We start from the raw sequence: 22,996 nt of genomic DNA on the forward strand, positions 1-22,996 counted from the left end.
TGGAATCATCAATTGCAGACAAAGGTTGCTCAAAAGGCCTAAAAAATCTTCAACATCAACATCAGTCAACACCCACCCACCTTATAAAGAGACAAACAGTTGAACATTTGGCCCAAGGCAGAACAGATGCTGATAATATGATAAAATACATTGCAAGGAATCTTAAGGGGAAAAAAGAAAGAAAGAAAGAAAGAAAGAAAGAAAGAAAGAAAGAAAGAAATCTACTTCTAAACATTCAAGTATTACCAAGTTTCAACTAAATTAAACTGTTTAAATAATTTGAAATCTACAGAATTTCAAAGGCCATGATTCAGGAAACTATCCCAATCCAAGAACAGTAGTTACTTACATGCTTAATATTAAGCACAGACTTAAAGTTAAGCCTGGGTTTAAGTGATTTCCTCAGTAGGGACTGAGCTAAGTGTGTGCTTGAATGATTTTCTGGGTCAGGATCAAAAACTGAAAACTGTTGCTATATAATACTAAAACAATGCTACAGAATGGCAAGTAATGTGTTGCTATCGTACATTTTCCATATGATTTTAATATAGTGAAGATGCAGATTTGTAACTTTTTTGTACTTATTTATATGACAATATAAAATTACATCAGTCTTTTCATGCAATTATGTAAATGGCCAAAAAGTTACCACAGAGCGTATTTGACATACACATAGTTTATATATCTGTTTATTGAGCATTGATAATTATGATGATTGATGGTTATTTCCAGCAACCATTTTTATCTTGAATGCTCGACATACAAACATGACATCACAGTTCAGACATATAGATTTCATTTTAATATAATTTAAGGTTTAACAAAGCGAATCATTTTTGATTTTTGCATAATTAAGTTTACAAAAATAATGTTACGTTTATAAAATAAATCAGCATATCCCAATAAATTACAGTAGTGTTTTCCTTATTTGAAAAAAATGCAATGTACTGTATAAAACAGATAACATCCTTTAGCAAGATATCATACTACAGTATATGATTTTATCCAGTACATTCTGGCAGTTTGTGAAAACATTCTGTTGTACATTCTCTGTCTAAAATACAGTGTAAGATCCAAATACAATAAGCTGTGCTCTGCGTCAGTTATAGAGGCATTCACAAAGCGTACCTGGGAAAATTACAGAATGAACCCAAACAGGGTGAGACCTCAGTCATGAAGTATTTGGTGCATTCAAGTCAGTAGGCCCGAACCTGGTCCCACTGAAGTCAATGGAGCTCTGCCATGGACTTCAGTAGGAGTAGGAATAGGTATAGTCACTTAAATGGGAGTTGCATGTGCTCAGCACCTAAAAGCTACATTGTAGTTTCAAAAAAGACTCAGTTCCATACAGAGGTGCCGACTTCGTGATTTCCCCAGGAGTGCTGGACCCCCACTCCACCCCAGATCCTGCCCCTGCTCCTCCTCCTCCTCCATGCTGCTGAACAGTTGATCACTGGCAGGCAGGAGGCACTGAGGGGGAAAAGGTAGGAGCTGATCTGCGGGGCTGTTGGTGGGTGCTGAGCACCCACTATTTTTTTCTGTGGGTGCTCCAGCCCTGGAGCACCCACAGAATCGGCGCCTATGGTCCAATTTGCATACAAGGGATACATCCCTGCTTTCACTGAAATTAATTGCAAACCTCCCCTAGGCATCAAAGAGAGTATGATCAAGATCATCAAAAAGTGAATCATACATATCATAAAGGAGATGAGAAAGGAGACATTATTGCTCCACAGAGTAATGCAATATATGCTTATTCATAAAAAATACAAAATGACCAATAAAAAGGAAAACACTTTTTAAAAAGCAAAAGATGAACATTAAGAGCTATTGTATGCAGATTTAACCACAAATACAACTATTGCAGAATACCCTAAAGGAACACACATACTGCTCGGTGTTATGTGAATTCTCATTAAAGCATTCTGAGTTTACAAGTCAGCACTCAAACTTTTTCTAATTGTTTTACATGGTTTTGTGGCTTTATGTTTGCAAAAAAGGACAAAAAGTTCTTACAGTTGTGTGTATACCACTTTAAGAGTCAGGGAGTTAGCTGCCTGTGATGATTGTATGAACTTATGATGTTATAATAAACCAAGGTATTTGGGCCAGGTCACATCTCTTTGCTGAATCTCTGACTCCAATGTGTTATTTCATTAAAATAACCCAAGAGACCACATTATTTGGCACTTTTTAACAGCTTTTGGGGAGAAAGTCTCCATTAAAGGAAAAATCATTCCTCTTATGAACAACCAGACTGTGCGAAGTAGAAATTTTCTTGTGATGTCAATAATTCATGAATGAAAGCATAGCATGAAAACCTCTCTCTGAGTCAGTAAATAGATCATCATAACAAATTCCAACTGTGAGCAAACACAGTGTGTGTGCATGATCAAAGTCATTCCCTATACTCATGTTTCATTTTTAACACACAGCTGCATGTTGCGGGTTCTCTCATTTTACCGTATTCACATAAACTGATAGGTAAACATGACAGCTATCATTCTACACGCTTAACTCTTCTGGTATAGTCATACTTCCAGATCATGGTATCCCCACATTAGGATTTATTTTAATGAAACAGACCCTCCTATCCATTATGTATTTTCACTCTAAATGTAATACGTCTGTTTTATTTAACAACCTCCTCTTTTATTATTTATGAACTCTTGGCTCGTGTTAATCCATGTCTTAAGTTCACCATTCATAGCTAAACAAGCACAATTAGTTCCAAGTGACATTTCAATGAAGAAATTACTTACAGATCTAAAATAAACAATATTAAGATGACAACTACAAATGGGAAATAAAAATGAACCTGTTCAATTCAATGATCCAAAGGCATTACCAAAATATACACATGCTGTAAGACTACCAGTATCCCCAAGTGTACGGCAAATTCATCATTCATAATAGTGTACCTTGCTTTCTGAGTTTTGAAACAGAAGAATTATAAGAACAGCCCCCTGTACTTCCTTGGGTCAAGGGGTGGCCTTATTTGCTATCCTGAGGTTTCCACCATCCAGGTGTCCTAACAATTTATACAGTGCATGTAAAAGAAAAGAAAACAAAAATAAAAATAAAAAAAAATTATCACAATGGTTTTTGTTTTAAAATTGATTGCTGTGTTATGACTGTAGCCTGGTTTGTAGACATTTTGTAGTCTTGTCCAGAGCCTTGCGGAGGGGAAGGTAATGGAGTTTCTGGAGTTGCTGAAAAAGAATTAAGGGGAAACTATGTATTATTATGTTCTTGACCAATCTAAATACATATTGATGATATACATACTACTGTATCCTAAAAAAGTAGCTGCGTTAGCAGCTAAAGGTAAATATTAATTTTTAAATATCAGAAGCCCTGTGTATTGTTCACTTTTAAAAACCCACATTTGTAACCAATGGTAATATCAAAACAGTGTCATGTGTTTTCAATTCATGTCAAACCAGAATGTATTGTTTAGGAGGTTGTTTCTGTGTGTGGTGTTTTTATTTATTTAGTTATTTATTTATTTTAAGTGCATGACTATTTAAATCTCAGAAATTATGATGAAAGAAGTATACACTAACTTTGATAGGTCACCATTTTAATGAATTTGCCAATTAACTAAACATAACAGTCAGATGTTATGATAGAAAGGTAATGTGCAATTGCTTACAGATCTGTTCTGTATGTACAGGAGCAGACATTGAACTTATGAGAATAGTTTGGCCAGTTAATGGATCCTGAGCTAAATGAGGATGTACTGGATGATGAAGATGACTGGCATCATTAGACGTACCTGCAAAAATTAGAAGAGCACATATCAATTCAAATGAACATGTTGCTACTAGCAATTTACACAGCAATAATTACATTCCCTTAGAGCAAATATTTTGATTGGCAATTTGAATAATTGCCTTTTGCATATTCATTAAACAATTTAACAAGACTTCAACCATAATAAGTATGACATTTGTTTTCACTGCTTGGGTTGCATTAACAATGGATTTCATCCTTACAATATCTATAAGGGTTCCCCTGTCTGTCTCTTTGGGGAATTCTATGTCCAGGTACTCAGCTATGGCTGTGGACCATACAGTACACATTGGAGGTGGGGGGACAGGACAGTAGCCATGTTATCATGACTTTAACACTCCCCCCAAATTGGCACTGTCCCCTGGTAACGGGGGGAGGAGAACATTTTTTTCCAAAGTGCTTATCAAGTTGATATGGTGGAAAATCACAGAAAAAGAATGACACTTACCCCCTAGTAACATTTCCTGAAGCAAACTGTCAATTTTAACCATTCCAAACAGTTTGACCAACTGTATTTGCTCAATCATTTGCCAAGTGATGCTCTGGAGCGTAGGCAATAGAAGCAGAAGTTCTCCAAACCTCCCTCTGGAGTCATACTGACGGTCATTAATGTAATCCTCTAAACTGATTTGGACTTGGAACCGCATGTTCTTAATCTTTAATGGGTCACTCAATCCCTTTGCATCTTGAAAAAATGAAAAAATACTTCAAGTCAAAGCATATTCTTTCAGTGAAAAATTCTTTGTTCAAATATGTAGACTGTTAATGAATGCTACATCACAAAAGGTGAATTTCAGTGTATTCATACAGTAAATCTGAAAGACTTTTTGGAAAATGTACCTGGATCAAAAAACACAATTGCTTTCAAGCAAGCATACTCATTGTCATCTATTTGAATTTCCTGGAATGGTCGGACTAGCTCATCTAGAATCCGGTTTGCCACTCGGCTGATCTCGACTTCAGAACTGTTGCGATGGATGATATAATCGTTACCTTGAGGAGAAAAAAAAACAGAATACGGACTGATGTTACACAAAGGTTTAAATTTACAGATCCAGGTGAACCAAACCATTTTTAATTTTGCATAATCAGATTTTTGCATGTTGAATTTTTCATACAGTAACATTCCCTCCTGCAAAACTAAGTTTCTTTACAAGGAAAGCATATGTGCAAAACAAAGTTCTGATCCTGTAAGTACTTAGGCATATAAGTATTCCCATATGCATAGTTACTGATTAGTATGGCTGCAGGTTCAAGGCCTTTTGTGTGCACAAACTGGGGAGTTATCCAATTAGCCATCTAACTATATAGTTTGGGCCCACAAGTCCATTTTGACACATTAGATTTGGCACGGGCAATTAATCTTAGGAAAAGTCAGTGTTCTGTTTTAGAGGCTAGAAGGAGGCCACTTTGAAAATGTGGTCCTCATAATTATTTAAATTGAGTGTAAAAAATATAAGTCCCCATTTCTAATTTATTTGGTTTAGAATTCTAAACCTGTCTAAGAGAAAGAGAGGAACAAAATGTAACTTCCTAACAGACTGCTACTATTTATGGTAGCATAATCTTATGTACTTTATTATATATATATGTACTACCATAAACCCTGGGAATCCTACTCATGGACCATGACGCCACTGTGCAAAGCACTATATAAACACAGGACAAAGATATAGTCTCTGCCCTGAAGAATTTACAATTTTCAACTGGCTCAGTCACTACAGATGCTATTGAGCTTATTCTAGTAAGAAAAAGTTAATAGGTGAAATCATTGCCCCACTGAAGTTAATAGGAATAAATGGTTGAATAGAAACAAAATAAGATGTAGCTTTAGAACGATGAAGTAATGTAATAGCAGATGCTTGTGTTATATTATATGGGGTAGTATGCAGTACACATTGATTTAAAGGAATAACAGATCCATTTTGTTGGCTAAGATATTTTAGCTATTCATATAATTTACACAAAATTAATATTTCTTTCCATCATTTTACCCAAGCAGGGAATTCTTTGGAGGCTTGCCAGGCAGAATATTTGGAGTAAGTAGGGGGATTATGTTTATAAAGAAAATTTATAGGGTATTAAATGGGGTCAACTCCCCAACAAGTGCCATATTCTGGGCTAGATTGTCAGAATCATCAGTAGAGGGAAAGTATATCTTCCTTCAGAGAAGGTTGATGGAGGTACTCTTTACTGGGAAGCCAGTGCTTCGGCTACATCTAGTAGTGGCAAAACCCAGAAACTTCCCATCCAAGAAACAACTTCTTCCATGGCTTCCACTTCTGATACATCTTGCCTGACAAGTCCTCAACTCACCAGCTGACGAGAAGCAGAGAAAGCCTCCTCTAAACAAGAGAGAGAAGGGGAAGCTCTCCATCTGCTTTTAGCAGAGACAGAGGAGCTGCCTACACCGGCAATCTACCTTACTTTAACTTCTGGCCAAAAGTTATCTGTATATTAAAATGACCTGTGAGAATAATATACAAGGGTAAGAATTTTGTCATGACAAAAGATGATGATAATTTCCCACTAGGTCAATGAATCATCAGCTATACAGAATTCTTCCTCAGAGAGCTAGAGTAGCTGGTCCTAAATTGGTCCTTTCTGTGGGATATACTTACCTTTGTCATGCTAACCACCACTTTCATTTACACCAGTTCTGCTCATTACCTAAGTGTCCCAAGAATACAGCAAATACTTATGTCTTTAGTAATTTAATGGGTATGATGAGTCAGTTTTACACTTCACTAGGCAGTTTATTCCAGTAAAATTGCACTCAGGAAAAAAATTGGACCAGAAACAGGAAAGAGCCTCTAATGTGAGTAGCATCTCTAGAGCAAGCGCTCTCCATTCCCTGGATGCTAGGGTTGGTACAATAACATTCAGAATGAATCATATTGGACCACAGATAGCCAGAGCCCAAGTATGAGCATAGCAGGCCGTGGAAAGTCCCCTAAACATGATGGCACAAAGTTGATAAAGAAAGGCTGATGGACTGCCCCTAGACCTTACACACTTTATACCCCTGGCTTGCATTAGGTGCTTCTGTCCAGGGACACCGAGACAGTTCCTTGCAAGAAGGCAAAAGTACCGGCACAGATGGAACCCGCTGGTGGGTTGTGACATGAGTCAATGTTGCCACACAGGGTACCAAAGTATGTAGATCCATTTGGCAAGGACTTCCTATGTGGGTTTAGGTTTATGGTGTCAGTAGAACTGGAGCCATTTTAATTTGCAAGGGACTGTACATCTGCTTTTGCTGAAACCTGGCACGTGACAATAAGGTAGGCATACCATAAGTACAGTGTTAGGTATGCCATTAGTGCAGTGTTTAAAAAGACAGTGGAGTGCATTGCACTCATTGTGCTGTGGCAATTGTCCCAGTTAAATGAGGGCACTGTTTATCAGGATGCTGATTATATGGTTGTTAGTGAACTATAACATGGCAATTATTAATTAAAACAAAATAAATGTTTACCTAAAAGTAAAATGTCCTTATACGCCATGGACCGTTTTGCTGCTCCAAGCAAGAGGTGTTCCCCAGCATGCGCTCTTAGCAGGGCAACCTTAAAAACAGGAACCCCCATAAACTAACAACATGAATTATAACATCAACACAAATATGTGATTATCTGTAGGGGACAAAATGAATCAGCGGCAGCAGGCATCAGAGTGCTGTTGCTTGCAATTACACCAGTCAGACTACTACAAGTAATTTTTAAGGTACATGGTTCCATTTTATAATAATATCTTACTATTTCAATGTAGTTGAGTTAAACTATGTCACTTTGTCACGGTTATCACTTAGCAATATGAACAAACTGAATTTTGAACATAATATGATTTCACAAATAGTTTATCATTGAATATATTTATGTGCACTTCATAGTTTCCAATTCCTTTTACATAAAGTTTGTTCTTGGATTTTAAGTCAACATGGAAGGAACCGGTGGCAGGAAGGCTATCATAACTTATTATCGTGAATTTTGCAATATCCAGTACAGTATTTTGTTCAGCCTGATCCAGTAAAACACAAAGATATTTGAGATGTCTCTTTCCCCCACAAAGCCAACCTTCTGGACATTGTTGATTTTTTTTTGGCTTAGAACAAATTTTCCTAGTGCCATACCAGGCCCACCTATTAGCTTTCAGAAGACAGTATGTTACTGAGTAATTCAACCAATTTTTTTAAAAATACCTCTCTTCTAATAAGTGAAATAAAAGAAAAAACACCATGCACAAAATTGAAAATAAAAATAACAGAGAAGTACTCCATTTTGCTGTCAAACAGGCAGTTTCACTATGAAATACAGACAATGATATCCTTGCAAAATATATAGAACAAGGTCTCTTTATGATAGTCAATAAAGAAGAAACCTGATTCATACCAGGAAAGCAGTTAAACAATTTACTCACTAGTTTATCATTTTACATTTTTTATTTACATTCCATTGTTTATAATGCCCTCTTAGAAGCTTGGCAATGAAATCTATTTTCTTGGGGCTTTTGTTTGTTTCCATTGTGCAAACACGAATTTTTCTCTTGTGATTTTTATGCTGGGATTTTCAAAGCCAGCTAAGAGAACTGAGCAACCAAATTAGAAAGCTTTCAGAATCTCAGCCTTAACAGAGCTAACACATTTTTTTGTTTACCTTGTTGTTCATAAACCAGGTTGACTCCGAGGTCAGGAAGAAAGTGTACAAAACGAGGAAGCTTATTTGATAAGTAAATGCTAGTTGCCAATTAGCAAGAGGTTATCATACAAAAGTAGTAGCCATTACTTTTAACTTCTCAGTAACAAAGCATCAGGTTTTCCTTGGAGTTTGAGGAGTATTTCTCACTTTATGTTCTAAGTACTGTAGGTCAAATTTTCAGCATAAAATTATTGGCTAGTGACCCTCTAAAGTGCACTTATATTCAGAAAAGTGTAAAGTTGGTATGTTCTTAATCAGCAGGTCTGTTCTTTTTCCTGTTCCATCATATCAGCTTAAGTGATGAAAGCAAGTTTTATTGCATCTTACATCTGTGGCCCCTACAGTACCAACACAACTAAAGACCGATTTGATTCCATTCTTCCTTCAATATCGTCAACGGAATTGTTTGCTACATTTGTGCAAACCCAGTGTAAGCACAGGTATCACGGAAGCAATAATTTGAAAGGGCATGCTTTGGCCTGAAACAGCTTTACTACTGGAAAGATGCAGGAGGAGGAATGTCCCCAGCTTCACTCTCAGATACAAGGCTGGGTTTGCAGTGCTGAGAGAACCCTTCATGTCTTTTTACTACAAACAGAGAATGTTTGACACTGAGGAGACAGTACAGAGGAATTCCACAATGACATTTTTATAGGGTCACTTTCAGAGTAGAACTACAATTTAAAAGACCAAAATCAGGACCCTCTGAGCAGCGAGTTAACCTCCCAATCAGTTGCTTGGTGACAGTAATGTGCAGAGGCATGCACAAGGCGGGGGGGGTTGGGCCAGAGAGAGAGCTCCTCTGGCTCTGAGGCCATGGCAGGAGCTGACAGCTCCTCCAGCCCTGGAGCCATGGTCGGGAGAGAGCTCCTCCAGCCCCAGGGCCATGTTGAAATGGTGAGTGTACTGCTGTTTATATCTATGCGTATGATATATGTGCATGTGTTGATATTAATCTGTATAATATATGTGTGTTTAACATGCCCCTCCAAGAGCGGTCAAATTTAAATTCCTACCTACTCCCCTGGTAATGTCTATTACAACATGAAGACCTGGCATTTGAATTAGCTTTAGACATCTCACTCAAAGTTATTTTGTCCCTAAAGAGAACTCAAGCACCGTTGACATGTCAATTTAGAATAAAATTTACATAAGCACATTATAAATGAAATTTTGGATCTTTTATTATATTATATTCAACAGCAAATTATTTTCTATGGTTTGGGATCAATATAGGTTTGATTTCTTCTCAAGACTGTCATACTTATATTTCTTGCAAGGATAAGAAAACTGGTTCAAATTAAATAACAAGCCACCTCAGTCTTCACAAACAGTTGCAAGTGAACATGAACCAAATGTTCTGAAAGGTTCAAAGGAGTTTGGATGTTTTTTTTAACCGTTATTATTAATTTTGGCATGCCTTTAAAGTTTCTGGTTCCAACAGAACATGAAAGTTGCAAAACATTGTTTCTGAAATTTCCAGTTTGTGAATCTTTACTCTTTTTTCCAACAGCTGAAACACACTTCAACCTCTACTATCTCTTTGTGTGATGTCTCAAGATCTGCTTCAAAGCTGAGATCTAGCATACAGGGCAGACAATGAATTGTTGCACAATATTTCTACATGACTGTAAAAGGAGAATAATCATTATTCTCCAGTTCATTTGCTTTGTACCTGATCGTCCAATGGTAGTTCACAGAAGGCTGGAATATATTTAGCCCACTCTACAAGGACCAAGAGCTGTTGCTTCATAGATTCACAGACATCGCTAATACTGGCAAGTTTCTTTACATTTATGTCAGTACTAGCACCAGGACTCGAGACAGGGATCTAGCCATGTTAAGCAAAAACAAAAAACAAAACAAAAAAAATACAGCCTGTTAGTATTCCATATTTGTTACTGTTTCCACTGGTGAGGAGTATATTTAACCAAAACACATGGAAGTAAGCATGCACATTAGTGCCGAACTCCCCGACAATATATAGATGACCAATATGCATGTAAATGATAATGTTTGTCCCTCATTGTTACTAGTATGGTGTACTTTACCATGATAGTGGGATTTTTATTATTATATTTTTACAAGATCTTCTCATTTCAAGAGATGACTATTATTTGTAACATTTTTAATTTTAAATTTTTTTTGCCTTTAAAATGGATGACATTTACCTCACTTTAGAAAGAAAGGAATGGGAAGGGAATGTAATAAAGTTCTAGGCACACAAAGATAAGAGGGAAATATGTATTTTCAGTGAAAAGATAAGTATCATTAACTCTAGAAGATGAAACAGGATTTTTAAATGCCTAAAGCAGAAAGATTTGTAACGATGAGAACCAGTATGGATAGAAGCTGGGGATGTTTCAGAAAATGTACTAATAGGAGTGTATATAAGACCACCTGCAGTGCACAGTGTTCTGTGAAACAGAGAGAGAGGAATCTTTCTGGGCCTGGTGCTAGAAAGCTTTTGTATGATTGCTGAGCCAAATTCTTAATGACTTTCTAAGGAAAGGAACAATACTAAACTTGCCATTAAGCAATACAGGCAAGATGACTGAAGACAAAAGTAAGGCTGAACTAGGAAAAATATCTCACTTAGACCTATGGCATCCATCACGCTAGAAAAACCCGCACAAGAACTAGGCAACTGAGTTTCAAAACACAGAGTCTCCCGTTACTCTCCCCCTTTGGAAATTGGGGACAGTGTGGTTTCACTACCAAGGAGGGAGTAAAGGAATTGGGTCTCTAACACTGCAACTACCAAACCCCATCATGAAATCCCACTATGTTGCAGAGCTCACAAGATTTTTATTTGTTAATGTCAGTAAACTTTGATTTCACCACACACAAAAAAAAATATTTCCATTGATAATAAGTAAAATTTACAGATAGACAAAGTAAGAAAAAAGCTGCTTGAGAACTTACTGTATTAGGGTTTGATTTAAGGATATTTACTTTGAATATTTTGACATGTGGTGTTGACAATTTGTGTTTTAACAGTTATAAAGCTTTAACTTTTTGAATCTCAGTGTCTACTGATATTCAATAATTATTGGTGGTACCCTCCCTGCCCCCCAATATCTGACTCCTCCAAAATTTCCTGCAACTGTAAATCAATAAAAATGGAAAGAATGGTGAAAAATAAACATCAATATTCTATTGCATTTTTTTAAATGAATTCTGTCAAGCCTATAGATAACCAGCTGCATATCAGCTCCCAGTCCAATGCTGTAGCTAAGGGGGTGAATACAATTCTTGGGGGAATATTCTGGGGAATATCAATTAGGAGTAGAACGGTAACCTCTGCATATGGCCTTAGTGAGACCATTGCTGGAATACTGAGTCTAGTTTTGGTGTCCTAACTTCAAAAAGAATGTTGAAAAATTGGAAAGGGTTCAGAAAAGAGCCACAAGAAGGTTGCAAACTCTGGAAAACATACTTTATAGTGAGAGATTTAAGAAGCTCGATCTATTTAGTTTGTCCAAGAGAAGGTTAAGAAGTGTTTTGATAATGGTCTCCAAACAGGTAAATGGGGAAGAGACTTCCAGCAGAAGATGGCTCTTTAATCTAGCAGGAAAAGGCATTAGCAAGACCCAATGGTTGGATGCTGAAGCTAGACTAGAAATTCAGACTAGAAATAAACTGCAGATTTTTAAGTGAGGATAATTAATAGTCAAAATAATTTATTTAGGGACATAGTACATAGTACATTCTCCATCACTCTACATCTTTAAATCAAGACTGGATGTCTGTCTAAATCATATGCTATAGCTCAAAGAGAAGTTATGGGCTTGCTGCAGAAATTACTGGGTCAAGTTCTAAGACCTGTGTTATGCTGGAAGTCAGATCAGATGATCACAGTGGTTACTTATGGCCTTAAAGTATATGAATCTTTGCGCTCCCAGAGGTTTCACAGCTCCTGGCTATGCTACCATGACCTTCCCTCTCTCCATTGTCCACTGTCCCACCCTCCCTCTCTTTTAGCATACAGCATGGAAGGGTAAGTAGGGAAAATCATGCTGACAGGGTGAGAATTATCTTGTGGTACTGTGTCCCTGATAGTTAGAGGGAAGGCAGATGCTACTGAGTCTCACTCCTACCTGGCCCTTCCACAATGGTGTAGCTTTAACCCTGCAGATTTGGGGCAGAGGAGCTCTTACAGGATTGGGGCAAAGGGGACCATGCTCTTCTCTGCTCCTCCTGGAATCATTTATTGTATAAATAATGGAATCACTAAAGTTAAAAGGAGAAGGATTAAAACATCTTTGTCCCTTCCTCATTGCTTCTTACATGTGAAAACTCTCCCTGAACCGACCTGTTATCCTACTCTCTTCTCCTTCAAATCTCTCTCTGAAGCCCATATTAAATTTGCCACATGTTTGACTGAGGGTCACATGATGCTATCTGGCACTTTATTGTCACACCTTATGTGTTTCACTTTTTAGCTCTTTGGGGCAGGACTGTGTCTTCAAATGTGCTTAGCACACTATGGAGCTGATTCTTCTTGGGACCTCTAGATGCTATGGAAATTTGGACCCAAACTTTCCAAAGTGAAGGGTATTTGGATTTAGGGCTTTTATTTAGGACATTATGGAGAAAGGAGAAGCCACGAAGTATGGGTTAGATAAAGATGAGAACTTTTCCTTGAGTTTGGGGTTGTTAACATACTTCCTTCTGGCCTGTCTGTAATTATTCATCTTAGCATCTACCAGAGAAGGAGAAGGCATTATCCTTAAATATTTATCTTTGTTTACTTGTTTGTTTGCCTATGTATTTTTAAGGTGTCCATCACTGTGGCTTCTGAGCATGAGCCCGAGGTGAAATATTAGTTTATTTGTTTGTAAACATGAGTTTGAAATATGAAATATGAATTAATTTGTACAATAGATAAACAACAAATCACCAGACCTGGCTAAAAGTTACCTAAAGCCTAACATTCTAAAATATAATAAGGGAAATTCAAATACCTTTGAAGAGGCTTTTTCATTGACTACTAGAGTCAGATGTAGTACCAAAGTACCAGGTCGCCCATTCGTACCAGCCTAGCAATATTAAGTGGCTAATTGAATTATTTTATTTAAGTAAGGAACAAAGAAGGATCCAAGAAATTTTACAGCTTATGGGTATTTCTTAGAGACAGTTCCATCATATGAAAGCTTCTGACAAAGGACAAGATTACAAAACTTTTGGGGATGTATCACTCAGTATAAAACAGTCAGCATGAAATCATGAAGTAAAGATGGCAGCAGTTGCCCTCCGAGTAAGTTATAAAGAGGTAAGGGAGTGTGAAATCAATTATTATGATTTATTTGAGTTACAGGAAAGCAGCAGATACTGTTCTACTTAACAACTGATTAGATAAAAAAGAAATCAGAGGAAAATGTAGTTCAAACCAGACAAAGAGAGTTCAAAACCAGGATGTGAATAGGTTCAGCATTTGGACCCCTTTTGTTAACCTTAATACGGTTTATAAAATCCAAACATTAAAGTTGTGATTTTAAAAGGAGCCTAACTAAGGGAGTTAGGCACCCATTGACATTTACTGGATGTCAGACATTTATCTCTGCTAAGCTCCATTGAAAATCCAGCCTCAAGGACCAGACAGATGCCACTAACTGCTTGAGAAGTACTTAATTTGAAAGTAAGGGGATCATAAAGCAATATTAAGGAAGAAAACTGGGACATATTGTACCTAACACAAGATGAATTTTCTTAAGTGACCTTCTTTACTGGCTTCGCCATCAGAAATAGATGTATGTTCTTTATTATTGAGTCTTACATTAGGAAGAAGCAGCTGGATTTCATTTTTGGAAGCAGATAGAACATTGGTATTCTCAATAATTATGCTTTATATAATGAGAAATAGGGAATATTTAACTATGAAATAATCTAAAAGGGTGTTAAATAACTTCATGTAGATCACTGTACCTGCCGAGAAAGAGCCTCAGCTTGTGACAATGTGTTAATAGAGGGGATGTTGCTGCCATCAAATGTGCTCCTTCTTGTGCTTATCCTGTCCCGTTCATTTTGTACAGCTAGAAAAGAATAATCATGTCATTTATTTGCTTGTAGGCAGTGCGGTTGAACATAATTTCAGAGGGCTGTTATATAACTATATGAATCACAAGGTATGACATCCAAAGAGGACCTTGAAGTTTCAGCTCTGAGAGAGTCATGAGAAAGAGTGACAAGAAATCTTGTACATTTCTTATTCATATAATATTGTTTGTCACTAAAAATTATTCATTTCTAATTGTTGTTAGACACAGCATTTTTATGATCGGCTTTATTACAGTAGATTTGCATACTTTCTACTTTGAACTCAACAATACTCTGTAATTTGATTGGCTGGCCTCTCTTCCATCCTTAATTAATGAAGCCTAATGATATAGAAATCCCAGTCCTGTTGAGTTAGGTCAAGGGGTGTACAGAACAATCACTGACAGAATGTCTGAGTCACAGAAATTCTGATACCTCTGTTCATGCTTTCCTGTGAGAAACACTGAAACAAGAGTGAATAATGAACTTAATCCATTTGTAAGGTAATTTTGAGCCTGCAATATTGGGCTCCTCCTTAGAGACGTTAATTCCTGCCAGTTTATAGAACATTAACTAAGCAAAAATATTCCAAGCAGGTGGGTTGTGTCTCATGAGGCCCAGGAAAGGTGGTATAAAGGGCTTTGGATAAGGAACCTTAATGAGCACAGACAGGGCTTATTAAGTAAAAAGGCTTACTTTTTAATTCAGGAAAGAAGAGAATAAATAAAACTATCAATCAGATTTCTTAAAATCTCAATCGTATCCAAGGTTAGGCCAAGGAGAAAACAAGCATTGTGTTAATCAACATCTTTCTTTATTGCACTAGGAGTCTCATCATCTTTTAAGAGTACCAGTTTTATTTCCAATCATGTGTTTATTATTTTGAGGGGGAGGATTCTGCGTTACATTGGTTCAGTTGTAGCATGAAAGGCTTCAGTAAAATATTCTTTCGCTACACTGCACAATATCCTTTAGTTTCTATGATGAATGAACACACTTTATTCCAGAGATACACTAGCTTTTTTGCCAAGGACATTTACTGATGTGCCTCTTATTAAGTCATAATAAGAAATGTCTTGCAGTGTTAAACACTAAGTGTTATATGTTCATGTAGAGATGAAATATGATGTGTGTTTTTTTTTTAAAGTGGAGAAACAAAATGCCCATTCATTTAGTAGCTCAAAAAGTAGGGTACTAAATACAAAATTAATTAAAATAATGTCAACATTACATGCGACCAGAAGAAGCAAGACACTGATGGTCAAATACTAAAGTTAAATGTTGGCATACCATCTGCTGGCTGAGCATCGAATTGCCAGTACTCCCTGCCTCGGTTTCCTTCCCCAAGATGGGTCTCCTCAGCGTCCCCACACTAGTCTGTGTTGGAGTTACCTCTTCACCCAAGTCACAAATAAATATAACCCCTTCAATGGTAGCAAAAGTGCGAACGAAAAAGTCCTAAACAAACCAAAATGGTTTCTCTGCCCTCCAGGGCTTCACTTCAGCCTGCCCTTTGGGCCCTCTTTTCAGCCCCTTTCTAAGGCCACGTCTACACTACCCGCCGGATTGGCGGGTAGTGATCGATCTATCGGGGATCGATTTATCGTGCCTAGTGTAGATGCGATAAATCAATCCCCGATCGCTCTGCTGTTGACTCTGGAACTCCACCAGGGCTAGAGGCGGAAGCAGAGTCAACGGGGGAGCGGCGGCCGTAGATCCCGCGCCGCGAGGACGCGAAGTAAGTGATTTTAATTCGATCTAAGCTATGTCGACTTCAGCTACGCTATTCTCATAGCTGAAGTAGCGTATCTTAGATCGATCCCCCCCAGTGTAGACCAGGCCTAAGCTACTTTTGAATCTTTCCCCACTCCGCTATATAGCACTCACCAGCCCCCAAGGCTGGTTCCCCTGCAGTACCCAGTCTCCTGCAGACGCTGGGTAAGGACCTTCCACAAGAGCCTTCACACTCCCTGTGGTACTAACACCGTAATGGATCTCTCTTTGTCCTTTTATAAGGCCCAGGTGTCCATTAAAGTATCACCTGGCTGTCCTGTCCTGCCCCCCCAGGCTGGGAAGCAGCAAATTAATTATAGCACAAGTATGACTGACCCCATCTCCTCTTACAGGGGCCAGTCACGGGGTGACAGGGCCACTTACAGAATCAAAAGGAAATACCTTTGTACTGCATATGTACAGGATTCAATGGACTGGATTCACCAGTCCAATAGAGTTCTTTGCTTACTTAGGCTAAAGCATCCTTAAGCAGGATGGAGATTCCCAACAGAAAATTCACTCTCTGTAAGGGAAATCTTTAATGGTGTAGGACTGGCATAGCCTCCATCAGCTGATTTTTCCCACCTCTGTCATAATGAGGGGAAGGTGACATGTTGAAGGCAGGCTGGGGATGTGACTAAACTGATCTCTGTTCTGTTCAATCCTCCCATGATGTGCGGGACCATATACCATCAGCACACACAGTGTCATTTAGAATAGGATCCCTCCAATTCTGATTTATGCTGCAGTTGGGCAGCTCTGAATCAGCATAGCTCAGATGTAGTGGAGAACCAGGACAATATGTTTTATAGGAAAAATGGTGTAAAATTGGTAAAAAAAAGTTATGCACATTTTTTATCTATTCATTTTATAAGGTTTGAGTGTCCTTGAAATTCTGACTTTTGCAAAATGTTGAGGGCCACAACAGATGATTCAACATTTTTCTTACAAGGATCCTGCAGTGTATTCAAATCACTATGGATTTTAATGGTCTGAATGCTAGAGGCCAAGTTCTGCACCATTATACCAGTGTAAATGCAGAGCAACTCCAGAGACTTAATGGAGTTATTTTAGATTTACAAGTCTAAATAAGAGCAGAATTTCACTATGTGACTGCAAGAAGAAAATACATTTAATCCTCTCCTACAAAAATGTTTGCCATTAGCAAAGCCAAACAACATATAAGACTACACAATAAACCATTCTTATCCTAATAAGGTACTTGCAGAAGCACACTGTAAACCCACTTCACTACAGTAAAGTTACAGAGTCGTGCTGTAAACTGGCCTTATGATGGATGCCAAACATGGATAACATGCCAGAACAAGTTGTAAAACAATAAACATAAGTCTAGTAATATGGGAACCACAAAAGGCTCCATTTTTAGCTGCTTATTTGAACATAGACAGGATGCCAACCAAGCCATATACTCTTTTGTCCTCACACAATGATCCCTCCCCAACGAGGCCTGAGATAGACTCTCCCATGGCACCCCACTTTGATAGAAGGACCGTTCACCTCTCCAGCTTGGAAACTGCCCCATAGGGTCACTGTACCCCATCAGTTCCTTGATGGTCTGTAAGGGACAATCCCACACTCCCACTACATAGGAGAGTAGCCTTGAATTACTCGCTGCTGCTGCTGCCAGAACTTTATTATCTGACTGCCTCAGTAAAAGCACAGAAACTGCAGCCACCCCATCTGAGAAAAGGAGTCACAAAGAGCTTCTGTCAATCCCCTTGACCACATGGGGTAGACTCAGAGCCCATAATCAGTATCACTTAACTTGTGTGAGCAATAACAAGCAACCAACTTTGAAATGTGAAAATCTGGGCAGCAACATTTTTTGCAGTCAGTAAATTGCTTGAATTTCACCAACATTTCACAAATTTAAACAGGTCTATTTTGAAAAAAAAAAAAGTCTGTGTAGTTTAGCCATCTGTTGTTAGAGCATATTTGGTATCTTGGATAAACAGATATCATGAACTTTTAATGTATATAATTTTATCTCTCATTGAATAGCCGAAGTGTGTCTTTAATAACTGCAAAAAATTGTTGTCACCTTAATAACCAGAGAACTACACACACACACACACCCCACACACCTTTTTCTGATTTATGCACCTCCAAGTTTTAAATTAAATTAAAGAGTTAACAGATTGACACTGAAAATTATTACTAGAGGTAGTCACCAACCAAAACCCTAGACACAAATTTCATATCTTTATAAACGAGTAGAACCAAAACTCCAAATCTGAACATTCCTAAATTTATGGATTCCAAACTTAGGTCTGATTTCAGATTTTCACAATGTTTGAAGTGTTGGGACTTGAAGTTAGGATTCACATACTACAAAGATATATTCAAGCTGCAAACTCAATTCTGAATCTGTTAATTTGTTATAGGCACAAAATACTATAACTTCAAAACTTAACGAACTTCAAAAATTAAATGAAGTATATAATAGTAAAATCACTCTTCCTTTGTGAAGGCACTCGAGTTACCTATTCATTGAGTTATTCTAATGTGACATTCTTTTAGTTTTATACTAAGTTTTAACACTCATTCAGATTAAGTATTTATTTTTCTTTGTACGTTAAGTAATAAATCAATCTATTACCTTCTTTTTTCATTCCTGCTCGAAAACACTTTTTTAAACGACAGTATCTGCATTGATTCCTCTTGTCCTTGTCAACAATACACTGTCGGTTGAATCTATCAGATATAAGAAAGGGTAAATATATTAAATAATAAATATTTATAAATAATAATAATAAAATAAATATTAATAATAAAGCACAGTCCTGATTAGCAAGCAGGACAACAATTAATGTGGCCTGTCAAAACAATGTCTCCAACTATCAGCCTTCACTGATCTTTATCTTTAATTCAGCCTTGAAAAATGTTTTCCATCTGTACATCTGGCAAGACTAACTTCTAATGGGCAAGATATCATTAGTCTTTTCATCATCACAGCTAATATTTTGTATGAAAAATAGTTTTTAATGTCAATATTTGGTTTAAATAAAAAACAAACAAACATAATTTATGCCAGAAGCCTTAGGACACAAGACGTTGATAAAAAGGGCTTAAACCAAATGATAGCATGAGTAGCAGAGATCTCTATAACCTGGAGAGGGGTTCTAGGCAGCCTTGTTAAGGATAAAGAAAGAAAAGAAAAGAAAAGAAAAGAAAAGAAAAGAAAAGAAAAGAAAAGAAAAGAAAAGAAAAGAAAAGTGCCAGAGGGCAGTCAATAATAAAGATCTGGCAGCCCTTTAAAAATAACAGTGGGGAACTATGACTAAAACGGGGAGCATAAAGTCAATGAGGGACCTGGAAGCATATATATATATATATATATATATATATATATATATTAAAGTCTGATGGTCCTCAGGACAGGACAAAATAATTTTGGAAAGCAATATTTGCAGAACAAGAACCAAGCTGCTGTCATTGCAAATGGACACAGAAATTTTTGGTCCCAGAATTTCAAAAGTCCAGGACTGCTGGAAGGTGTAGTTCAACTAAGTACTGTGCAGATGACCGCCCAAGTAAAGGTCAGAGGAGGTCTCCCTATTAGTCTGTATACATTATGGCACACCACAAAGGAAAGGTACAGTGTGATTAGAAGAACAGTAGAACACCACAAAGCTCCTTACAGCACAAAGCTCCTTACAGATAAGTTTCAGAGTAACAGCCGTGTTAGTCGGTATTCGCAAAAAGAAAAGGAGTACTTGTGGCACCTTAGAGACTAACCAATTTATTTGAGCATAAGCTTTCGTGAGCTACAGCTCACTTCATTGGATGCATCCAATGAAGTGAGCTGTAGCTCACGAAAGCTTATGCTCAAATAAATTGGTTAGTCTCTAAGGTGCCACAAGTACTCCTTTTCTCCTTACAGATAAGTTATCTCTTGTATGTTCTTCAGATCAGGGTTTATGGGTCTTAAGCACTTTTTAGAAACTCTCTTTCATCATAGAAAAACAAATGTTTAGTGAGAAATCTCCAAAATTTTGCTTATCAAAAACCCAGCAAAACATTTTTTTTTTTTAGGAAATTCTCGATATGTTCACATACAAAAAATGGCGAGCCAGTTCCTTAGCTGGTGTAAATTAATCTAGCACTAATGACTTTAACAGATCTATCCCAATGTCATCCACCTGAGGATCTGTCCTGGTGTATTTCACCTGGTGCTGGTACCTGAAACAATCAATAGCAAAAAGTAATCATGATAAAACCTGTCTCTAGTGGAGAATCAAGGTAGGTCGTTCTAAAAGATACTATCTTAAATGTGATTATCTAGATGCTTATTAAATACTTGTAATATTTATTTTTATTGTTTTTCCTATGTTGGATCATATTAAAGAAGTTCTGTATTAAAATCACAAATAAGTTTGATTCCCCATAGTTTAAATTCCAGGGTATTACTAATTAAGAGGTCTCTTGGTTTTTGGTGCTGTTTCTCTCCCTCTCTGTGTGAAACTTGCAAGCTGTTAATTGTGTTAGTACATTCTAAGACAGAGTCTATTCTCAAAGCAATTCTTTGTAACAACAACTTCTCACACAGAGAGAAAGACTCAAAACAATACTCTGTAACAACATAAATAGCACCCAGAGACTCCCCGCGCTTTTGTTGTATTCATCTTGCTTTGTTAACAATTGTGATTAAAATAGAGATAGAGGATATATGTGGATGGATGCTTGGTGTGGATAATAACTGAATGATCAGGGAGGTGCCAGCCTAAGAATCCAGTGTCCATCGGCTGAAGAAGGCGTCAAGTGGAAATAACCAGAGGACCCCCAGAGGGCAGACTGGAATCCACCCAACAGCCTCAAAGATGGGAGAACCAACGAACAAGAGAACATCTGGCAGCACAGAGCTGTCAGGAATGTGCCATCTGCTGATTGACTCAGCAACAGCATGATGAAGCAATTCCCATAGACTGGCATAGGACGAAATTCCTATAAAAATGGACTCTAGGAAGTGAGAAATTTGGGGTCTGATTCTGCAAACCAAGTTCCAGGAGCATCAGATGAGCATCTGACAAGGCCCTGCTCCCTCCTCATGTCCAGGCCACCAGGCCAGTGCCTTGGCATGAGCAACTCTAAGGCTGGTAACGATGATAACAACCTTGCAGAACCTCTGTGTATGTGTGCGTGTATGAATGAATGTGTGAATAAATATGAAATTGAATGGAATGTTATAGCTATAACTAACTGCTTACTATGATCCTTTCTGTATTCACAATAAATGTGGCATTTTGCCTTTTCCCCTTTAATAAGATCCTGCTGGTTTTTATTTTATTGGTATAACACCTACACATCATTTAAATGTACCAAAGAGTTTCGTAGCAATGAGTATGACTTCCCTCATGAGAGACAGGTAAACATTAATTTTTAATTTATTATGTTTGGGGGGGGGGTGTTGGGTGTAGACAATTCTTTTCAGTGATTTGTAGGAAAGTGATTTTTTTCCAATTATGTTAACAAACCAACAATCATACGTTTTGTCCACTGTGTTGTTTATTCTGTTTGAAAAAGAAAGAAAATATCCACTGTATAAATTACATCCGAAAGTGATTTGCCACCAGCTTCATGAATTAAGTTCTTCAAGCTGAACATTTCAAATACCTGCAGGTATAAACATGACTCTTCCGTATGCTGCGTCTAAAGAAGCCCTTGCACCCATCACAACTGGAGGCGCCATAATGTTTGCCAGTTGCTCTATCGCCACATATTGCACAAAGTCCACTGACTCCATTGTCTGCAGTGTTCATGTTGAGTGGTTCTGCTGAAGAACTGTCTGATGAGGAACAAGAACAACATATGTAGTTATGGTTAAAACCTTCAACAAACACACCACCATGACTAATTTACACTCACATGGAGATTTAACTGGCCTTTTCTCTTTTAATTAGCATTTTCCGTTTAGAGATCATACAAAGACAGCATGTCTAATTACATCTGGTTGTTATTCTAATGAATCCTTTCAAACCCATCACATCTGGTTATCAGAATGTATGATGCTCATAACAAGAAATACTTTTTGTCCAAACTATTGCAGATTCAAAGATGTGGTTTGAAAGTTAAAGTGTACATGAAATACCTAACTTTCTATTTGTGTGTAACTATTTAAACATCCTTGCTAACAGAAATCATTAAGAGGGACGTTGGTACAAAACAACATTTTTCGGTCAGCTGGTAAAACATCCATAAATTAGTTCACATGACATAGCAATAGTTGGCTATTATCATTGCTTTCCTGAAAAGAATCTCAGTTATTATTGGCATAGGTATTTTTTAAAAAGTTCTGAATTAAATTTTATGAAAAAATTAGTGAAGAGGGTTGGCGTAGTGTTATTTCCCCCCCACCGCTCCCGGTGGCTTTCATCTGAAATAAAATTCTGGTGAAATCAACTCAATTTTGTGGTTCTGGTGAAGCTTCTCTGACCAGCTCTGATTAAGATACTTGCTCAAGTTCACAGAGGAAATACATAGCAGAGCTGCAAATTGAAATCAGATCTCCTGAGTCCCCATCAGTGCATTAACCGTAAGACCATCCTTGTAGACTGATTCTTACAGTTACTTAAGATAAGCTCATAAATGAATTGCAACCAGAATAAGATTACATTTAATAAATATATGAATTAAAAGTTGCCAACTCATCATTTTCACTTAATAATTCAACCATC

General features: G+C 37.4%; 1 protein-coding gene across 2 annotated transcripts in view; it reads right to left on the reverse strand.

Annotated features, from left to right (window-relative positions):
• Nucleotides 1-1,579: 1,579 nt before the first annotated feature.
• HNF4G (hepatocyte nuclear factor 4 gamma) overlaps nucleotides 1,580-22,996 on the reverse strand; it is an 87,157-nt gene continuing 65,740 nt past the window's right edge. For both annotated transcript variants that reach the window (XM_073330768.1, XM_073330770.1), the window contains exons 2-10: nucleotides 21,936-22,107; nucleotides 18,922-19,016; nucleotides 14,418-14,524; nucleotides 10,165-10,320; nucleotides 7,274-7,361; nucleotides 4,636-4,788; nucleotides 4,244-4,480; nucleotides 3,656-3,778; nucleotides 1,580-3,212 (exon numbers count right to left, since the gene is read on the reverse strand). In XM_073330768.1, the coding sequence (XP_073186869.1) occupies nucleotides 3,094-3,212; nucleotides 3,656-3,778; nucleotides 4,244-4,480; nucleotides 4,636-4,788; nucleotides 7,274-7,361; nucleotides 10,165-10,320; nucleotides 14,418-14,524; nucleotides 18,922-19,016; nucleotides 21,936-22,107 (1,250 nt within the window). In that variant the 3' untranslated portion in view covers nucleotides 1,580-3,093. The remainder of the gene's footprint in view (nucleotides 3,213-3,655; nucleotides 3,779-4,243; nucleotides 4,481-4,635; nucleotides 4,789-7,273; nucleotides 7,362-10,164; nucleotides 10,321-14,417; nucleotides 14,525-18,921; nucleotides 19,017-21,935; nucleotides 22,108-22,996) is intronic.

This window comes from Lepidochelys kempii, chromosome 2 (assembly GCF_965140265.1).
Source record: "Lepidochelys kempii isolate rLepKem1 chromosome 2, rLepKem1.hap2, whole genome shotgun sequence".
Lineage (NCBI taxonomy): Eukaryota > Metazoa > Chordata > Testudines > Cheloniidae > Lepidochelys > Lepidochelys kempii.